This window comes from Tachysurus fulvidraco, chromosome 2 (genome assembly GCF_022655615.1).
Source record: "Tachysurus fulvidraco isolate hzauxx_2018 chromosome 2, HZAU_PFXX_2.0, whole genome shotgun sequence".
NCBI lineage: Eukaryota > Metazoa > Chordata > Actinopteri > Siluriformes > Bagridae > Tachysurus > Tachysurus fulvidraco.
In genome coordinates, this window is record NC_062519.1 from 29265436 (window position 1) to 29286959 (window position 21524).

The following is a 21524-nucleotide window of genomic DNA, read 5'->3' on the forward strand; positions in this document are numbered from 1 at the left end:
ATAAATACTTACCAAAATGTGCTTGGGTCAACCAAGTTTAATGTTCTATGTTGTTTTTTTTTTCCTTTAGACATTTCCTAACACACTGTCATTTCTTTATTTCTATGTTAATTTGAAAACTCATTTGTCTTTACCCTCACACACATTTCATATTTTGCATCTTTGGCTAAACATATTAATATAAATTAGTTATTTTATTTATTAGTTTGTATGCTTTTCATCAGTTCTTTTTTTTCATTCATTCATTCATTCATTCATTCATTCATTCATTCATTCATTTACTTAACTATTTGCCATTCCCCTTTTACTTGCATCCAGGCCCCAATATTTTGGGCTGAAACTACTGACCACTGACTGTTCAGTGAACTACTGACCATTGGTTAAGTATTGAAGGCAGCATACTCAGCAATCTACAATTTATACAGCTGTCTCATATCTGCCTCATATTAAATATTTATACTTTCATGTAAATAGTGTTTGACTAAAAGAGATTCATACAAGTGCTAATTGTATAAGAAATAATCATAGAAACAAGAAAATAACAGTTTGGTAATAGTATTATGGTATCATATTGCTTTCTATATGAAATTTAAAAATAATAATAAAAGTGATTAGTATAGCATGACATTAACAGTGTAGACATTTTTTATATCACTTTCACTAGTCTGATATAATATTGTCATTAACATGCCATAGAAGGTGTCATATATGACATCAGCTGCTATAATTGATCATTCAATATTGTAAAAAATATTCTGTCACACTTTTGATGTTTTATTTGTTTAACGCTTTGAACTTGGAAAAATTCAGGATATATATGTTCATCACAACACAAAAGCAAAATGGGGGACTAGGATTTAAAGTCTCACACAATAAACTCACTAAAAATACCACAATTAAGATACAACAAACATATTCATATAAGGTATTTACAGATTGACACTGTATTAGCTTGTACTGTACAAACTTACAGGTATGCATTTATCAAAGATTTTCTGAGACTTGAGTGCAAGTCTGTTTGTGGCAGTTGCAGTACTAAAGCCATCATAGCAATTGTAGTCCTTATCCTAGTAGCAAAACTGTTCATCTCAATAGCACTCCAAAGCCATCTTCATGGATGCTAAGTGCTAATCGTCCAGATATCTGCCATAATATTTGATGGCAAGATCACTTATTTTACGATACTGCTTATTTGAATCATATATTTTATGACAAAAAGGACAGGCTACACATATAAAACTGTCATAATGCATATTTTACAGTGGTCCAAACACATACAAAGCTCTGTTTTCAATGCTGGTGAATAGCAATAGAACTACTGAGATAAACACCCAAAGAAACAAGACCCTTTTTGGTTGTCTCCATCATTTTAAATTTACTACAATAAGTTTTTTACGATGCTATCATATAATATGTCATGATAGAATCCCGAACTATTGCGAGACATTATTTATGTCCCATGACATTTAATGTTTTTACAATTGTTATGAGGTATGTTTCGTCACATCAGTTGTAATATATAGTGCTCAGCCAAACAACTGCACAAGATAAAGGAGAAGTGCCTCTGAATGTGGAAGGCACACGCTTGCTTCTGGTAGAGGTTACTTTCTCTTGTGCTTACATTAACTTGTGAGCTTTAACCTGTGAATGTGTGAACCCTGGTTTTGTGAATAAAAAAGCAAGAGGGAAGGGCTGTGGTCTGTGGTCACTAAAAGCACAGGGTGAAATGTTTGGTTTGTCATATGTCTTTTAAGCATGGGAGTGTTTCATTTATATAGTATTCTTTTCATCTTTTCTTTTTAGAAATATTGGCATTTTTATGTTTATTTGCAAAAAAAAAAACCCCAAATTATCCAAAGCTCATAGCTGGTGGCTGGTTGCTGGCTACTTTCCTATACTAGCGTGTGACTGAAGACTAGGAAATAGTAACCTATAATATCAAAAAGCTAAGAACCAGAAAGCTAAAGGTCTGGGAAAACAGTATGGAATTGCAGTAGTCTCAAAACATACATGACTTCACAAGAACACAGAACGAACAAGTCTACATATGGACAGATTAGTTAGAGAAAATGAAGCCGATACCCATGTAATTGATGTTAGTGATCAGGAAGCATGCTTAAGGCCAAGATTGAGCGGTAGCAAGACAGGAAGTACAAAACGTGAAGCAGAGTCCACGAACGTACACATACCTTTCTTGTGTCTCTTAGCCCCCCTTATGCAGGAGTATGAATTATTCTCTATGTTCTGACAGGCTTCCTCATTTCCTCTCTTATCTCCATCCATATTTATCTGTCCTCTCTGTGTTCTCACCACTCCTCCCATTTATCTGCTCCCTGATTCATTATTTACCCCATAAAAGTGGTTGAACGCGGCCACAGCGCCAGATGAAGAGTGATGTGCGTAGCTGAAGGATGGCTCCACTCGTCCATGACGCTCACAGCTGCCAGATTGAGGCGTTTCACTCCCTGACCCATCCATTCTGCACTCTTATTGTCTGAAATGTACTTGTCACTAGTAGCAGCTATCAAAAGAAGACAAATAAGAAGAGAAAAGCAACATTGTCTTGTGCCGTGCCGCCATAAAACTGCTGTTCTTTTTCTATTCCTTTCATTGCATTAGCAACTGCCAAGTCAAATTCCACAGAATGGATTCTTATTTGGCCAATTAAACTCATTCACATTCTGCTTTGTATGTGTTCAGATGCAGGCCTGCTACAGAAAGACAACACGATACTGAAGCTCCAGGAGAAACTTCATCCAAACCTGCATGTGCTTGGTGTACTTTTCCTGAGCAAACGCAACAGCCAGGCCTTCACCTTGATCCTACTTTTTCATTTGTAAGTAATTAGACTTTTTTTTATATATATTTATCTTTTGAGGCTACATATCATGAAACATGAACGAATTCAGATCGGTTGTCATTACAGTTTAAATGAGGGATATTTTATGCAAAGGTCGTCAATAATCCTGAAGTGCTCTGTACGTTTTTTGATTAATAAAAGCCCACATGGAAAGGAAATCTCTGATCATATATGTCAATGTAAACATAATGATCCTTTTCCCCATGGTCTGTGACCCTCACACTAGGCCAAGCCACCCTAATTGGGTGTCAGCTAATTTTTCACACCTCCCCGCATTACGCAGTGATTTACTCCCAGATTCTGTTCAATGACATAATGATAGCTTTCAGATTCTGTTCAATGACACACATTTTAATGATAATGAATGTGGCACATTATACTGTATAGTGTGTAATTGCCATTTATTTTCAGGTATCATTAGATCACAATTTAGATGTAAGGATTATTCCACTTCAAGACAAACCCCCTACTATTCAAACCAGTTGTTTCCTCTGAAGTTCCAATTTGAAGACCTGGCACTCATACTCAGGTTTATCTGGCGAGGCTAATCATTACAGGCACTGAGGCTGAAAGAAACATATTTTGAAACTTAAATATTAATAATAACTGTAAATATTCTAGCTCGCTGGCTTGGAGCCAGGTGTAAGATGCATGAGCTGAGTGGACCACTTCTGGAAGGCAAAACTGGCACATTATTACTCACTAAATGTGCTAATGTAAAATGTATTTATTTTTAACAGGGCTGTACCAACATTTTAAAAGTAAAGTGCACACAGTTTTCGGTATATGGCTCACACTCCACCCTTCCGTGGAGACACCAACATCCAGACACAAAACCTCACCATTCAAATTAATTAAATTAATTAAAACACCGACTTCAAGATTTGAACAAATGTAAAGACAACATGGACAACATTCTTTTAGTGTTTATTTAAATTTTGCGAATTTAGATCATAACTATCTTTGGTCAAATCAATAAATAAGAACACACAAGAACATAATTACTACTCAATTAAAACTAGGTTTTTATTTTTCGTTTATTTGCATGTTTTTTGAGGTGTCCATGTTTAGCATTCAATTACTTTGTCATGTCACACTCAACAGTGGTGTGTAATGCCTCCTATAAAAATAGACACTCAGTATTTCTATTTCTTACCTAGCCTATAGTGGTGATACTGATAATAGTTTAGTATTTTTTTTTCCACACAAATGTTTATATCTTAGGCATAAGTGCTATCAAACCCACTTCTTCTCTCTGAGATTCCACAAGTACTTCATTAAATCATTAAAAATTAGAATCCCTTATCTTCAAACACTGAAATTTTGCATTTGAGGTAAAAACATCTCACAGTGAAAGCCAACAGTGATTTGTAATAATAAAATAATTTATTTGTTTATATCCCATGAGTCCATTTCAATTCCGCTGGCACTATAGATGCCAGTATACCAGTAAACAAGGTTCTATACAAATTTCCTTGTACTGAAATCTGGGATTTGTTTATATGAAACTTTGTTCATGCATCTTAATATTTTGTGACTCTTCTTGCATTTATTTGAAGTTTTCCAAAATATTGCATTTGAGATACCTGGCAAATGTACTGTATGTTCCGATTAGGAAATGGATTTGTAGCAGATATTCATAGGGCTTTTATTTTATTTAAGTATTAAACACCAGCCTCCCAAACAGATGTTTCAGTCTAAACCAATGAAATAAATTTGCTAATAAGCCTCTATTGACTCCATTGCTTGTTTGTAAAGAAACAAAAAAGTGTTGTTTTTTTCCCACTGAGGAATGCAGTTGGTACAGTATGTTCCAACAAAAAATAGTTCAATCTTATCATTCACTCACCCTAGCTAAAAAAGTGGTTGTAGTCTGCATGCATTTAGGCATGCTCTGTGCCAAACACATCCTTATGTAATAGTTTTATACCAGGACATAAAATAGTTCATGTTCATACCTTCTTGTCAAATCGAGTCTGACAGCTAATTTAGCTAATTCACCCTCTCAAAACTACATGTGAATGTCTTTTTATAAAACTGTCACTGACTTCATTCAATGCATTAGTTCTGATTGAGTCCCACACAGTTTAATTGCACTCAACTTCAGTCAGTCTGAAATAAACAATACCTTTTAAAACGGTATTTAAAACGGTGTGTGCTTTTTTCCTCTCGCAGAGATTTGTGATTGTTAGTCAGGGCATGTGCTAAGTATAAATTGCAAAAAAATTAAAATCAGAGAACATGATCATTTACCTGCAGAAATGCAGAGGACATGTCCTCGGTGTCCCATATTTTTGCGACTCCCGGGTTATTGATAATACTTGAGTAGCTTTAGTATGTAATTTTGTCTCACAAATTACTGCTTAAACAAAAGGCTTTTTATTTAAGCTTACAAAAAACCAAGTCAAGGTCAGCAATCACGTGTAATCTTTTTTTTTTTTTTTTTGAATCAGTATTGTCAACAAGTTCGGTGGTACTGCCACTTGGGATCAATTTCATACTGATTTTGTGCAATTTTGTACAGAGCAATGATTGATTCTACAATTTCAGAGAAAAGCATCATGAGGAAATCGTTGGACATTATGGTTTTCAGGGATGGTATATTTCTCTCTTCCCTTTACGCTTTACGGATGGTTCTCTTTTGAGTGCTTGCTTCATGATTCTATAGTTAACTGCTTAGAGTTCAGCATACACATGATGTCTTTAAAAGTTCTTTAAGTATGCCCTATGGAGCAATCTCGTCCCTGCTATTATAAGTAATAATAAAAGCTTCTTTACTATGTCCTAAAATAGAATTTCAATCATAAGCCATATTGGCTTTCAATAGTAAAACACCTTATTGTCCACTGTTGCATAACACAACGGTAATTAAAGTTCTTTTATAGTTTATAGGGAACTGCTGCAAGCCATATGCAGCACCCTGGTTTTTCTTCATGCAACCAAGCTTCATGCTCTTCTTGATTCATCCCTGCACAAACGATAGGCATGATCGAGACTCTCAGACCACGTCCTAGCCGACTTTAGTAACAAATAGATTCATTTGCTACAATTTGATGAATTACATAGCGTGTGTAGCATTTACTAAGAAAATTATGCAAATAACATAAAAGTAGGGGCTGCAAACAATTGTAAAATGAGGTCTTTATGTGTGATTATTTTTTCTTGGCAAAAAAAGAAACGTGTTGCATATATGCATAAATGAACCTCGAATACAAGGCAGATAATTGAATTATGCTGTGCCTAAGAAATTAAATTACAATTATGTTTTTCACATAAGCATGTAGTCTGTTCATAAAGCATTAAAAGAAAAACATTGCTTGTACACAGTCATTGAATATAATTATAATATTACAGATGAAACTGTGAGGACAACTTTGAATAGAAAAGCAACTTTATAACAGTAATGTTCAAAAGTCTTAAATTAGAGAAGGTGTCTAATTACTTTAAGGTAATAACGGTTTTATTTCTTCTTTGACATCTTGGACAGCAAACTGCCACAAATTTGTTTGTTTAAATAAGTTTGTTTTTCACCCAGCCATTGTCCAGTTGATCCAGTCTCTCAACCAGTTTTTTAATTTCTTTGAAGAAATAAATGACATTCAGGAATTTAAACCCATAACCGATGGCGATATTATTTGTTTAGTTAATTTTATTTAATTGGATTTTTGTTAATACACTAAAAATAGATTTTACTAATAAATTATTATTATTTAAAATGTTACAATAATAATAGATGAGCATTGATATGAAGTTAAGGGTTTTTATTTATTTTACAATTCCTTTATATAATACACAGGGGGAGTGGCACGGTGGCTTAGTGGTTAGCATGTTCGCCTCACACCTCCAGGGTTGGGGGTTTGATTCCCGCCTCCGCCTTGTGTGTGTGGAATTTGCATGCTCTCCCCGTGCCTCGGGGGTTTCCTCCGGGTACTCCGGTTTCCTCCCCCGGTCCAAAGACATGCATGGTAGGTTGATTGGCATCTCTGGAAAATTGTCCGTAGTATGAGAGTGTGTGAATGAATGAAATGAATGAATGAATGAATAAACACTTAGAAAAATGTTTTTGAAAGTTTGGGATAGTTAAAGGTCTCTTGCTTTATATAAAAGCTTATGATGGTATGGTATGGCCATTAGGAACTTTCACTGTTAGTTAAAGCCTCAACACTGTAAAACACTGTTGATTCTGCATAATACCTTGGGGAATGGGGAAAATGAGGATTCTAGAGGTTTTTTCTTTACTGTACAAAAATATAAGAGACTTAAGTGCCTTTGGAAAATAATTATGACTTTATTCTAATTATTCATTTGAGTTAGCATTTTTAGAAGAAAAATAATGAAATCTGTACAGCATTCACAATGTGTGATATATATGGTCCGTTGTTTGAGACATGCTTCAGAAAACTGCGTTGGGCCAGCAAACAAAACAAAAACAAAACAAAAGTGTAGCCAGTGAGCAAAAATATAGGATCAACTTTCCAGCGCTGGAGAGAACCGAAGGAGCGGGAAGGCCTGCGATGGGACACCGAGGGACTTAAGTAAAGTTGGCCGCATATTAAATATTAAGTAAAGTTGGCCGTATGTATTAAAAAGACACCTCCCCCAAATAAGTGTTGTAGTATAACTATCAGGACATCAGTGATGTGTGAGCTGCATTTGGTGACAGTACAGTGTATTACAGTGAAGTTATTGACTGTTTTTTTAGTATTTGCTTTTCGGGTTTTGCACTTTGCAGACGGTCCCTTGGAATCTGTCTCTCAGTCGTCCACACATAGACACTTGTGTATTTTGTCCACCGTGGAGGAAGCTGATTTTGAGGAAAATTGGGTTGTAGCTGCCTCTCTACATTACTACGATAGAAAATAGGTGTTATTTGTGTAGTAACAGTGAGTTTAGCTCAGGAGTTATTGACTCGGGAATCTCCAATCTGTGAATATGCAACTTTACTTAAGTTGCAGAAGTTGCTTTTTTCCTTCTCAATAAGTGAGTAACATTGGTTTGGTTTTGTTTCACAGAACTAATATATGCCATCCTTTTGCATGATTATGCTTGTGTGTGATGTTTGTTTGTTTGTTTATCAACAATCGTATTGTTCCTCCCTTCAGCTAAGATAAAGACACATTTCTTTCCATTAGCTGCCTGGGTTACATATGTATGTGTGGGCGGAGCTACCAATACAGAGCTGGGACCCATTTGGGTTAGGGACGTGTTTGTTTTGGTGATTTCAAATGTCACCATTGGCTTTCAAACATCGGGGAACCCACCTTTAAGCTCTCTGTGAGTTATGGCAAATTTTCCTGATAATTAAGACACAAAAAGAAGAAAAACTAAAATGCCAACATCATCCCCCACATCCAGATAAAGAGAGAGGTTCCAGCTTAGGGATGTTCTTCTTTTATCTTAATCAACAAAAAGGTTAATGAAAGCACAAAGATAGAGCTGTGCTGATTCTGCAATGAGGCAAGAGAAGATCAAGGTCTCCTGAGATCTGAGTGCTAAGTAGGTTTTTAATCCATGTCTTGCCCTTAAGAGTGGCAGGAAATGGAGCTTTATTTACACATGAAATGTCACCAGTGCCAAAGCCAAAAGCTTTTTTTCGATATTCCATGGTCAAGTGAATTTTTGGACAGTGAATAATTATATACTCATCAAGCTCATGTTTCTGATCTTAAAGCCAATTCTTATAAGCCATCATTCTTTACAAAATCTGGCCATGAGCTATTGAACTGATAGATTGTCTTTATTTTTCTTATCTAATCAAAGAGCACTGTACTGTTCAGCTAATTTATTGATGTGAAACTAAGCATGCCTTCAATAAAAAAAAAAAAAAAAAGCTTGGTGCAGTCTTAGAGTTTTAAATGTAAGATGTAAAGGGGCTCTAAGGACACCATGGATGTGTTAATAGCACTCAAGTGTCATATTCAATGCACAATTAGCCACGATTTAATGGTTCAGTTCTGCTCAAAGATGGTGGTGTTATGAGCATTCAGACAGGTAAACACAAAACAAAGAATCTTTATTGCCATGCTGCAGAAGCTGGAGGGAAATACCACTGACACAAACAAGTGAAAATAGCATGCGGGATGAAATACAGGATGTTACACTTCATACATCCAGATCATTTGGAACATCTGTACATCTGGTTATTCGTGCAATTATTCAATCAATCAGGCAATCATGTGGCAGAAACGCAGTGAATAAAATCATGCAGATACAGATCAAGAGCTTCAGACAATGTTCACATAAAAGAATTGAAAAGAAAATGTGACAGTTAATGACATTGAAAAAATGTCCAGTTTCACTGAGTCTGTGCCCATTGTACTGTAAAAATTAGTCGGAATTCTGATGGGACTGAAACCGGACGTGTCTTTTATTGTTATAGCCCGTCTATCTCAAGCTTCAGTGTGTTGTGTGCTGCTATTCAACTCAGCAATGTCGTAACAAATGTAGGCTTCTTGTCAGCTTGAACCAGTCGACCTCATCAACGTCCCCTGTAAACTCCAAAGAGTCTTGTGCCAGATCAGCAGTTTCTGGAATATTCAAACTCAGCTGTATGGCACCAAAACCCTGCCAAGATCAAAGTCAATGAGATTACATTTTCCTCCATTCTGACATTCAATTTAAACATTCCCTTAAGTTCTTGACCTATATCTGCATGATTATATACATTGCACTGTTGCCATATGATTGACTGATGTCCCTAGGTGTTTCTAATAAAGTGTTCTATCAGGGTCCATAGATAGTTTTAATACACAATACAAATAAAGCATATGAACTAGACAATAACCGCTATATATAATATATAGATAAAAATATAAAAAATACAGGACTTTAATCAATCAACTTTTATTTATTCTGATTTCATGTTAGAATTGAAGTGTTTCTAACTAATCTATACAATCAAAGTTCACAAACAAGCCATCTAGTATTCACTGGGAAATCTGGTACTTTTCATCATTATTAGAAAGATAAAACCGCTTACTTTCTCAGCTAGAGGCCCTTTGGCTGACATTAATAGACTCGGACATGAGGCTGAAGCTTGATATCTTTTCAAAAAAAAAAAAAAAAAAAAGGCATGACATGTTGGCACAGCATAAAGTAGTGCCACTTCACAGCTCAGCATTCCCAGTTTGATCTTCATTGAGCTTCTGTGCATGTTCGCTCTGTGTCTGTGTGGGAGATCTTCAAATTCCTCCCACCTTCTAATCACATTCGTAGGTGGATTGACTATGTTACTGTTTGCACTTAGTGTGTGAATATGTGTGCATGGTGCCTTGTGACAGACTGACATCCTGACCAATGTATCTTCCAATCTTATGATTATGGTCCCTGCGATAAGCTCCTGATCCACCAGAGGAAACCAGGAAAATGCATGAAGATGAATGAATCAATGACCTTTAAAAATGGTGGTGTAAAGATTTTTCAATCCTCTAACTTATAAAAGCTCACTGTGTGGCAGTGTTAAACTGATGTAATGTCTAATTGTTTTGTGTAACTTTCAGGAGAAAAAGACTTCTATATGTTCATTCAACACTCTAACCATTTTGGAACTCGATATCGGCAATATACACCAATCTTTAATGTTTGTTTGTTTGTTTTTTAAAAATTGTACTACAACCTTGTTTTGAGTTTCTTTGCAATTTAATACGTAAAGTAAAATTTCTGATTAATTGTTTCTGGGTTTTTTTGCAGTGTATCTATTGGAATCAGTTATGTTTTGGCAGGTAGTGAAGCATATGCTTCACTTTTTCATACAAGGTAAGATCACAAACTATAGTGTATTAATGTGATTGAACGTTTGTTGAAATGTTGCAGGTACAGAGGTAAATCCAATAATGAAAGTCAATGGCAAATACAGGCTTACAAAACAGGCTGTAGTGAAAAACAAAGTAAAAAGTAAAAACATAAAGCTCAAGAGAACGGACCATATGCTTTGCAAATAACATAACACACAATAGTGTAAATAGGTATACAAATCAATAACTAAGCTGAACCCAAGTGAGATTAATCAAGATTTGAGAAAAATAGAGACAGAGACAGGAATAGATACAGGACATGCTTGAAAACAAAACATATATGGCTACATAAAGAAATCAATGAACATAAAACAAAAGCGAAAGTGGAATTGAACACTGTGATGCAACTGGCTCCGTTTTTAGCGTAATGAGGAGATTCATGACAGTAAATACCATGAATAGCATATTTTATTATTCAGTTCTAGTTAACCTGTAATGTAACTGAAGCAGTTTCTTTGTGCCATGTGTTTTGTTTCAAACTGCATGCAGTTATCCTGACATGCAATCTTGCTACCCTGCATTTGAAAACCTGAGACAGTTACTTTTGTTATTAGCCTCTGCTGGACAAGATGGTCTGATCTGATGCTTTAAGAGGAGTTTTGGACACAGGTTACACATACTGTTTACATGGACCTGCCTAGTTATTGGTTCAGGCTGCATATTTCTGATCAGTGGTTTCAAACCGACCAGGCCGGTTCTTGCTTGTTTGAATGGTTTTAGCTGAAGAGGTTGGTTCTAAATATTCAGGCTGGTTCTAGATTGCCAAGTGGTTCCAGTTGGTCAGGTTTAGATTGTGAGGTTGATTCTGGTTGAAGTGGACAGACTGGTTCCAGCTTGTCAGGCTTTTTTGGTTTTAGAGGGGGTTTATCACTACACTACAGACTTGTTATAGATGATTTTACAGGTCAAGCTAGATGAACAACTAACCACTTTCAGTATGGGTGGCAAATTAGCCAGTGAAGTAGACCAGTCTAACACTAGCGAAACCAGGCTCTACAACTAGCTAAACTAGCCTTAACCAGCTAAAGCCTTTATTCCTGATTATATATGTGTTGACTTGATCAATCTAAGAAGAATTTGGTGGTAATTGAGTGTATTGGTAATGCTAACAGCTACAAATCCTTGATAAATAACTAAAATGCAGTAAACATGCATCTCTCTATTTCATAATTGTTTACTATGACTATATCTCTGTGCAGTTATAAGAGATACTAAATGTTTTGATTTTGGTTTGGTTTGCTGAAATCAGTTCACAAAGCCTAATATGTTATAGTAGAAATCCTCCAGAAACCATGGAATCTACAACTTAAATTTCCAAACCCTACTATAGGGCATAAGGGGTCATTTAGACAGATAAGAACATGTAAAAAACAATACTGAGATACAGCCCTGTTTCCCATTACACTTCTCTCCATCGTATTACATCAAATTTTATGAAATTAAACACGCTTGAGCAGATTGAACTCTTCCAGGTGTTCTGGACTTTGTCAATTAATTTGTTCTAAATATATTGCATGCACACTTTCTTCAGTGATCAAATCATCATTCAGCTTGTGCTTTGCTTTGATGCAGCATTAATGTGATTTAGGGTCCGTTTTGGCTGCAAACGTCCTTGTAAAGTTATACATACATCCCTGGGGATGAGAGGGACAAGCATAATTGATTCTGACCCAGACCATTTTGAGAGCGAGCTCTCAGAATACACCAGAGTACCTCTTTTATTAAAATCCCACCATAATGGATGTGTGAGCACACAGGCAGTGTTATAGCTGATTTATGCCAAAATGTGGAGATAATGGGATGCAAAATTTCAAATCCGCATTAATTCTATTTTGCACTGTATTATGCTATACTTTATGCTACAATGAAGAATACAGGTTTATTTTTATCTTTAATTTTCCCACTGTAAGAAGATGTACAGGAGATGCTTTTTATTCCCCATCTAAAATATCTATTTGAACCCCTTAGCTTTCACATTCTGCTAGGCATACATCAAGAAAATGTGCTCATTAAGAGAAAAAGCAGTTGCATATTTGATAGCATTCATGTTTTTTTTTTTTACTCATTATGTCTTGCCTGCAGGATAAAGTCTCGTAATTTTAAATGCAGGCATTTTTCGTCATATGTTAAAAATTCACAGTTTTTATATTTTTTATCTGTCTGAATGGAGGGTTTTATTTTTCGAAACTTGCTTACCAAACCTGAAATATTTGTGACAATAACAGGGGTCAGACAAATATTTTCTCCCTTGTTGAATCATTATAAAACATCTGTAGAAAGTTAAGTGAGTTTGGTTGTGGTCATATTTTATCAAGCTTGGTGTGTCAGACGGTACTTAGGTGCTGAATGGTTAGGTGCCAAATTCTATGTGCACATCAATATGCAGCCTGGGATTCTAAAGCGTAAACAGGGAAATTGAATAAATCGACTTTGGAGCCCTTTCCAAGAGTAGCATACGGTCTCATAATTCAATTAATGAGTGCCTGTAATTGCAACCTGCTCGTTTTTTTGCCTACATGTAGTAAGCTCCACATCTTAGGAAATCTCTAATATGAGGTTGCAGCTGGTATAAACAGGGATAGAAAAAAATTGCATCTAGATCAATGTTAGGCGGATTACTTTGGGGTTTTGTAGAACCATTTTGATAGCACCACCAATGTACAGAACAGTATGCATATGTTTATATGAAAATATACAGTATAGTGTAAATATAAACTATAATATACCAGTCCAAAAGAATAGTATGAAGAAGAGAAGCTGGGGCTGATTTCTTTCTATCCCAGAAGAGAGTCATGTTGACAGTTGAGTCGGGTTATTACAGAAAGTGAAACGTTTCAGCATACTTGTAACTGCTTGACTCCATCATACACATATCTATATATAAAAAAAAAAGATTCTGAAAAATTATTTATAATCCCCTATCTGGTCTGACCCAGATGAGGATTCTCTTTTGAGCATGGTTCCTTTCATGTAGTTGGGTGAATTTTTTTTTTGTCACCATCTCTGGCTTCCTCATTAGGGATCAGTTTAAAGCTTTGATGGTATCCATTGTAAAAGTCCTAAATAAAGAACATTGGGTTCAACTGAGTTGAAACACCTATGGAAGCTTGTTTCTTTTATTAAAAAATACTAAAAGATAATTGCCACTTTTTATATCTCAGAATTGCGACTTTAAATCTCAGCATTGCAATTCTTGTATTTTTCCTCAGAAATGTGACATATATTTCATAATTCTGACGTAATTTCTCCCAGTTACTAATTTTGATCTTGCTATGTGGTCATGCATAACATTATAGAGCAGGGGCGGTTCTTGAGGCGGGGGCACAGGGGCCCTGGCCTCTGCTGAAATCCGATTGGCCCCCGTTCCATCAATCGTCAACGAGAAGAGCAACCAGAGAATTTTTCACAACGATCAGATGCAATTCCACTCCTAAACAATTGGCGGCACTTGAGCGTTTGAAAAAGGAATGACTACCGAAAGGTATTTGCACCGTACTGAATAAATTATTTTGCGTGCTTGAATGTATCGTGTACTTGGCCCTGAATGTAACATGTGGCCCTTTAATGGCCCCTGTTACAGAAAAATCCTAGAGCCGCCACTGTTATAGAGTATTATTTTGTTGTGGTTTTACAAATAGAGAGATCTTGATTTTTATTGTAGGAGTCACACAACATAAAGCTAGCAGAGGCAAAGACGCAACAAAACTGATGATGCAGAAGTGGCATATTTCAATTAATAAGACTTTTATATCGACAAAGTTTGGCCCACAACTGTTATATACGATGACCTTGCAAACGAAGATCGAGAACTTTGTCCACATAAAAGTCTCATTACTTGGCAGACAGATTCTCTGTCTGTAATAATCACAGACATCCAACATTTCTGGTGCATCCACTGATAATCATGTTGACGTTCTGATGCCTGAAGCTGTTGGTGTATAAAATATGCCACATCTGCATCATCTGGTTTGTTGCTTCTATGTCACAACTGATTCCTCTTTAACGTTCTTTCTAGAGTCTGGAGAAGAATTGCAAGGAAAAAAAATCTGAATTCTGAGATATACAGTACAGTAGAATTCTGAGCTATAAAATATATTTTATTATATTTTTTATAAGGAGGTGGAAACAAGCTTCCGAAAACACCCCCTACATTTTGTGTGCGTAATTTAATTCACCTTGTATATTATTTGCCTGTTGAAATTTATATAGCTCTTTATTTTAGACAGATTTTTTGTTGTGGGATAAGCTGCTACTGTATTTTTGATGTATTGATTGCTTTTTTTTTTCATGTATCCTGATGTCCATTTAAAAAAAAATTCAGTATAAAATAATTGTTATTCTGGGAAAGATTTAGATAAATATGGATTTTTTAGGCATATATTCTTTCGAGGCACTTTATTACTATTACATAATATGAGGTCTATTGCACTTGTAGTACATTATTATTTCTATAGTAACAGCTGATTCACATAAAATATAAGGCTAATAATAAAAAAATTCTAACAAATGATTAAGCAAGATAAACAGATACTATCATTTTGGTTAACATTGCCATTTAACATTATCTTTATTTTTAGAAGGAGTCTAATGTTTTTTTTTACTCTTAAATTTACTTAAGAGAGAAAGAGAATATATGAGGTGCTGTTGAGGGAAGGAAAGTGATCAAAGGAACAGTACGTCATCCTCCAACCCACCTCCTTAACATATCTAATGGGATGTGGTAGCCTAGTGTTTAAGGTGTTGGACTACTGAACGGAAGGTCATGAGTTCGAATCCCAGGTCCACCAAGCTGAGCAAGGCCCTTAACCCTCAGTTGCTCAGTTGTATAAATTGTAAGTCACTCTGAAATGCAATGGGCAGCCCAGGACAGAGCTGGCTCTCCTATCCAGCTTGTTCAGTCTCTTCCTGTCCTACTCTGTACTCTGCACTGTTTAACATAAAAGCTGAACATTAGTTAATCATCACCAAAATACTGGTCCTAGTATTTTACATTTAGTGTGTACTTTTTAGCCTTCTATCCGATGCCAGTCACATGTTGACTAAAATCCTCCACAGCTATGAAACTGAGGATTAAAAGTAATTTAAAGCTTCCTTTTACTAACAAAGAGCCTAATGCCAGTTTTTATGGATAACGTGCACATCTCAGCTCAAAGAACATCATTTTACTCTCTATTCCCGTGTTCTTTTCTCTTATATAAATCCTTTGCTTTTTTTCTCCACTTTCAATAGCAGTCTGCAATCTGAGAGTCCTCAAAGCCCATTTTAACGGTCCACTGGGGGTCATTAGTGCCAAATCCTGCTAAGCAAATGCACTAATGAAGGCATAGAAGGATGTGAAAATGTTTACATGAGGCACATTGATTAGCAGCTTGATATTCTCCTGGTGATATTCAAAGCATTAGGGGTCATAAAGGAGGCAAGCTGGTACAAACAGATCTGTTCGTATTAAAGCAGAAATTATTAAACGGCAAAGGGCAGAATCAATGTAAACAATGACGAGTCAGTTAATTATGTGTATTCAGGAAATATTTATTTATGGATGGTTTGTTTGGAGTTATAGTTGAGCCTGTCAGGCTTTCCTCTGGTCAGACATCATGAATTTAACACGATGCTATAATGGCAGCTGTTTTCAGATTCCATTCACTGAATGGTTCAGCTCAATAGAGACTGGTCATGTCAGCCAAGAAGCTTGATCTGGCAGCATTAATCCATCCCCTCAGCAACATCAATAATGTCAAACGTCATAAACTAAGCCTTCCTTTCTGGAAGAGCTTATAGATTTATGTTATCTATTTAACTGAAGAGTATAAAAAATGTTCTGACAATTGCATTATTCATATAAAAAAATATTTGCAGGTTCTACTAAGCTTTTACAGTAAAATGTGATAATTAGGAGAACAATAATGCTATGGACTACTTGGTGGCTGCTAATTGAACCATCATATTGCAGTTATATTATGTCTGAAGTTTATTGCCCTTATAACATTTGTAATGTCATTGAATCAACTGTGTTTCAAAGCCTACAAAAGTTACCCATAATCATTAGATGCAGTGATGTAGCCACATTCTTACCTTAGACCATCCGTGTCTGGTGGCCCCCTGCAACAACAACAGTCTAACAACAGTCTGTTGCAAAGTAGTCTGGGTTACTAAGCTAAATTACCAGTATCTTGTTTCATACCTAAAATACTGATGGCTAAAACCCATAATTGACCTTATAAATCATTGTACATAGTTTTGCCAGCAATATTAGAAAATGAATCTATTAATTAATTTGGAAAATGTTTATTTATTATTTAAATTTTATACCACAACCAATCTGATCTGATTTGCCAGAATAGCACAGATCTGTCAGTATAGATTTATATATTTATGCACTCATTCTAATGCTTTTATTTTTTATTTCTATGATAAGAGCTTATTTACCTCAACTGTATGGTGGACCTGCTTCATAATCTAACCATAAGGGGAAACTTTCTATAAGGAGAATTTTATTTGATATTTATAAAAGGAGTCTTTTGTCTCAACATTTCACAGTAACAGCAATGGGAGAGAATTCAGGATAGAATATTTTGTGATTTCGAGTTTCTGAGAAACGACACACTGCTTTTTTGTTTTGTCTTATTAACTTTTATACAGAAAAAAGGCAACTAAATCCATGGCTGTTTCTAGCTGTTACAATAACAGAACATTAAATGCATGATGCATCACTCATTAATTCATTTTAAAAATCCCCGGGTAGTATGGTGGCATATGGTGTGCTGTGTTTACAGGGTTTGCATGTTCTCCCAGTACAGTACATCCTCCAGGTACTCCGGTCCCCACTATCAACACCACCGGTCCAAAGACATGTGTGGTAGGCTGACTGCTTCTATTAATAGTGTGATTGTGTCCTGTGATGGGAAAGCACTCTATCAAGGGTCAGGGTGTCACTTGTGCCCTAAGTCCTTTGGAATAGGTACCATGTTTCCCACACCCCATGCAGAATAAGCAGTACAGAGTGGATGGATGGATGGATGGATGGATGGATGGATGGATGGATGGATGGATGGATGGATGGATGGATGGATGGATGGATGGATGGATGGATGGATGGATGGAATTTTGATTGTCAGGTTGTTGAGGTATAAGCGGAATTAAACACTTCAGGGCTAGAAACGTTTTGAGGTTTAAATTTGACTCAGATTTATGGTGGTAATGCAATTTGTGCTTTGCTTCACATTGCATCACGGAACCCTGTTGCTGATTATTTAACATTATTGGTTTCCATAAAATCAAATGCAAATTGGTTGCACACTATTCTGCTGTAATACAGTGCAATAAATCAAGCTGAAACACAAATAATGATCAGAGAAAAATGCTCTATAGGAAATGTATGTATATTTTTCTTGAATAATCCACACACAAATATACACTCTCTATACAGACTTAATGTAATGGAGTCCAATAATGGCTAGAATGTAGGCAGACAGACATTATGGATGCTGATGGCTTAAGAACATGAAATCGCTTGGTAAATATGAACAGATCTGAAGCTGATACTGGAGCACAAGCACTTGGTTAGATAGTCAATGTCAATCCAGATACCTAGCATCCTTTACCCAGTGGATCCCCCCTCCCCCTGTCCCAAAACCCCCTTTCCCACCATAATTGCACTTATCACTGTGGAAAGGTAATTTATTTTGTTCCATCCCAGTAAACACTTAACCTGGATATTGTTCACACAGGCCTGACTGAGTCTGACTTAAATGCTTGAATTGGTTTATTAAGATCGCAATGGAGGCAAATGCTTACTCTAAAACAGGTCAGGAGAAAAAAGGGAGTGAATAAAAAGTGAGCCAAATAAATTGATTTTTTTTCTTATCACAGGAACTTTTTTACAGCCTGGAAAGCATTTCTGAATTATATATTTAGCTGTAGGATATGACTGACTTATTGATTTGGGTTTGCCTTGTTTTAAGATCTTCTGCCTGTATTGTATTTATGCTTCTGAGTTGCTCTATATTTATGTCCCATTTCATTAAAATGTAGTATAATTATTGTATATGTGTGTGCCTATGTGTGTGTGTCTGAGTGTACATGTGTGTGATCTAATGTTTCGCTACAGAAACAGTGTGAGCTCTGAATTATCCAAAATCAAAGGAAACACTAGCATAGACGACGTGATACTTATGTTCCTTTCTGCTTTCTCGTGTATCTCTTTCTGTTCAAATCATCACAATAAATGTCATTTTGAGATGATGTTGCTTGTGACCTGTTGTTATTTAAAGCCACCATGTGGGTGGAAAGGAGAACATTGTGTAACGAGCCAGCATGTTTTTGTACTTTGCAGTCACGTCTACGTTATCCCTGCGTTTACGTGGACGCTCTCTTTGGGTATTCTCCTGGCACAGGTCATCATCCAGCCAATCACGTCTCTGCTCACTCTTCTTAAAGGCATCCTGCTGATTATCACTGTAAGTGCACATAATTAGCCCCTTGACTCTGGATTGCACTGTATTTCTATCTGCTGCTCGTTTCTATCTACTGTCTCGTTTGACAGATTTCATCTTGCAATTTCATAGTTCATCATATTTTCTTTGTCTCTCAAAAACATGTCCAACCATTTGCACGTCATTTGTAGCTGCCTTCATAGCATATTTTATGAAGTTCAAATATTGCACAGCTCCAGTTACTGAAAGTACTTGACCAATTTGTCAACCACCTTTAATTCAACCATCAATGTAAAGGAACCATAGTGTGTCTGAGCATGTATTGTATGTGACCTGGACAACTATATCAGACACATACATTTTATTGGGGTTTAAAAACAGAATATGTGGCAGAATCTATGTAGAGACACTTACATAAAAGCATATCCACAAGCAAGCACAGATAGACCAGATTCAAAGAGAAGTTCCTGTGGGAGTTAATATAGTACAGCTAGGAATACAGTGTACAATTAAAGAGGTTTTTTTTGTTTGTCTGTTTATGTGTTTGTTAGTTTTTCATAGTCAAGTGGTGAACGTCAGTTTTTATTTGGCCCAATGTCAATTTGCAATAGCTTTCTGTGACAAGTAAAAGGGTGTTAATGAAATGCATAGTTTTTGGTTTCTGTTTGCACTTACCACTAACCTACATTTATACAATCAGACCATTCAGTTCAGTGTACAGTGTTCCAATACTAACAGTAGCTGGTGTTACCTTAATTGGTACATGCGCTTTCATCTAGTTTATATTATTTGAAAACTCTGTGTGCCTCTGCATTCTAATCACATTCATTTATCTCAGTAAAATAAGTAGCTTCATTATTCTGTGCAGGAGCCATGAAGAAGGACAGAAATTAATAGGCAGAACTGAAGAGGAGGATGTGGTACTACAGAAATAATGAACTATAGTTATGAAATAATAATGGTTTCTGGCCCGTGATTTATCCAATCCAATCCTATCGAAAGAAACTTTTTTTTAAGCCATCACAGTCTGAGATGTACTGTCACAATGATCAAAACACAGCTATTACACTAAAAGATATATACTGAAGGATTAGAGTGGAAAAATTTTATACATTATGCTTCATGCAGTGATGTCTGCAAGAGTTGCTGGCAAGCTTGCATTCACTGTTCCTTCTTTCTTTCTTTCTTTCTTTCTTTCTTTCTTTTTTTTTTGACCATCATGTACGAGCTGCACATGGTACTATTTTATGACAATTTCCATGACTACAAGAAGAAGGTTGCCCACTGCTATATTCAGAAAGAATAAAATATGCCAACACAGCAGTTGTTATAGGTACATATAGAAATTATAAAGCACAAAGAAGCAATTTTTTTTTCCATGTTTAAAAACAACTCAAACAACTTGATGTAACAAATAGACCTCTTCTGAAGACCAGCTAATGTTGTGCAAGTCCGCTGTTGCTCCGCAGTCATATATATCATAGTGTTCATGGAATCCAGCTCCACATACAGTACTCTGAGGCCTTTTTTAGTTATTTGAATTCTGCACAATCTGTCTATAGGCAGCTTTAACATACACCCCTAGTGTAGGTCACAGTTCTGCTAAGATGCATCATACTGTATGATCACTGCAAACCGTTCATCATGCCGGTTTTCCAGTTATGGGACATGTAGGCAGCCTGAGAGAGAAATATTCAGCTTTGTCTCATCAGCCAGCTTAATTGAGCTCATCAATCACACTCTCTGATGTATTGTCGTTAGCCGGAGCAGTCATGCTTATCGATAATTTGAACAGTTATCATTTATGAGCTGGAGCTTTATGGAACGCAAGTAGCCCCTCTGGTGTCACATTGTCAATCATGCCACCTGGATCAAGAACTCTGGCCTGCATAAACCCCCATCCCATAGATATGAATGCTGTGAATAGCACTGCTATTTAACCACAGGTGACATATTTTTTCTAACAGTGACCCATAAAGTAATTGGTTCCAAATGAAGAGTTAAAGTGGCTGTAATTTATTGCCATCCCACAGTGCATGTGCAGGATGTCTCTCATTTTGAAATAGATAGTTGGAAAGGTCTTGAATGTTTCTTGCTTTTTAGTATTAGAATGTGAGCCAGCAGTCCCTATCAGCAGAAAGCATTCTTTAAAATGTGAAAAAAAAAAATACAATAATATTATATATATTATTATCGTTACATTTATATTTACATTTTATTTTTTTATTACAAATGTCTTATTTTTATCCATTCATAGACGTGCATTGTCTGTGAAACAAGTTTTTTTATTTGAGAATTAAAAAGGGCCCATTCAGAATTTTATTATAAAATAAACCTTAGATGCCTTTAAAGAGTGTATGTTAATTAAAAAAGATTACTATGCAAATTATTCAGCGTGTATTATTCCCTGGACTTTAAAATACTGACAACATTTAGCAC

The 21524-nt window shown here is 35.9% G+C and overlaps 1 protein-coding gene across 4 annotated transcripts in view; it reads left to right on the forward strand.

The window, feature by feature from the left end:
• si:ch211-51h4.2 overlaps positions 1-21524 on the forward strand; it is a 115242-nt gene that overhangs the window by 26794 nt on the left and 66924 nt on the right. For 3 of the 4 annotated variants that reach the window (XM_027169685.2, XM_047807117.1, XM_027169683.2), the window contains exons 6-8: positions 2701-2836; positions 10550-10615; positions 18986-19109. In XM_027169685.2, coding sequence (XP_027025486.2) covers positions 2701-2836; positions 10550-10615; positions 18986-19109 — 326 coding nt within the window. The remainder of the gene's footprint in view (positions 1-2700; positions 2837-10549; positions 10616-18985; positions 19110-21524) is intronic. The other variant, XM_027169684.2, reaches the window with a different exon arrangement.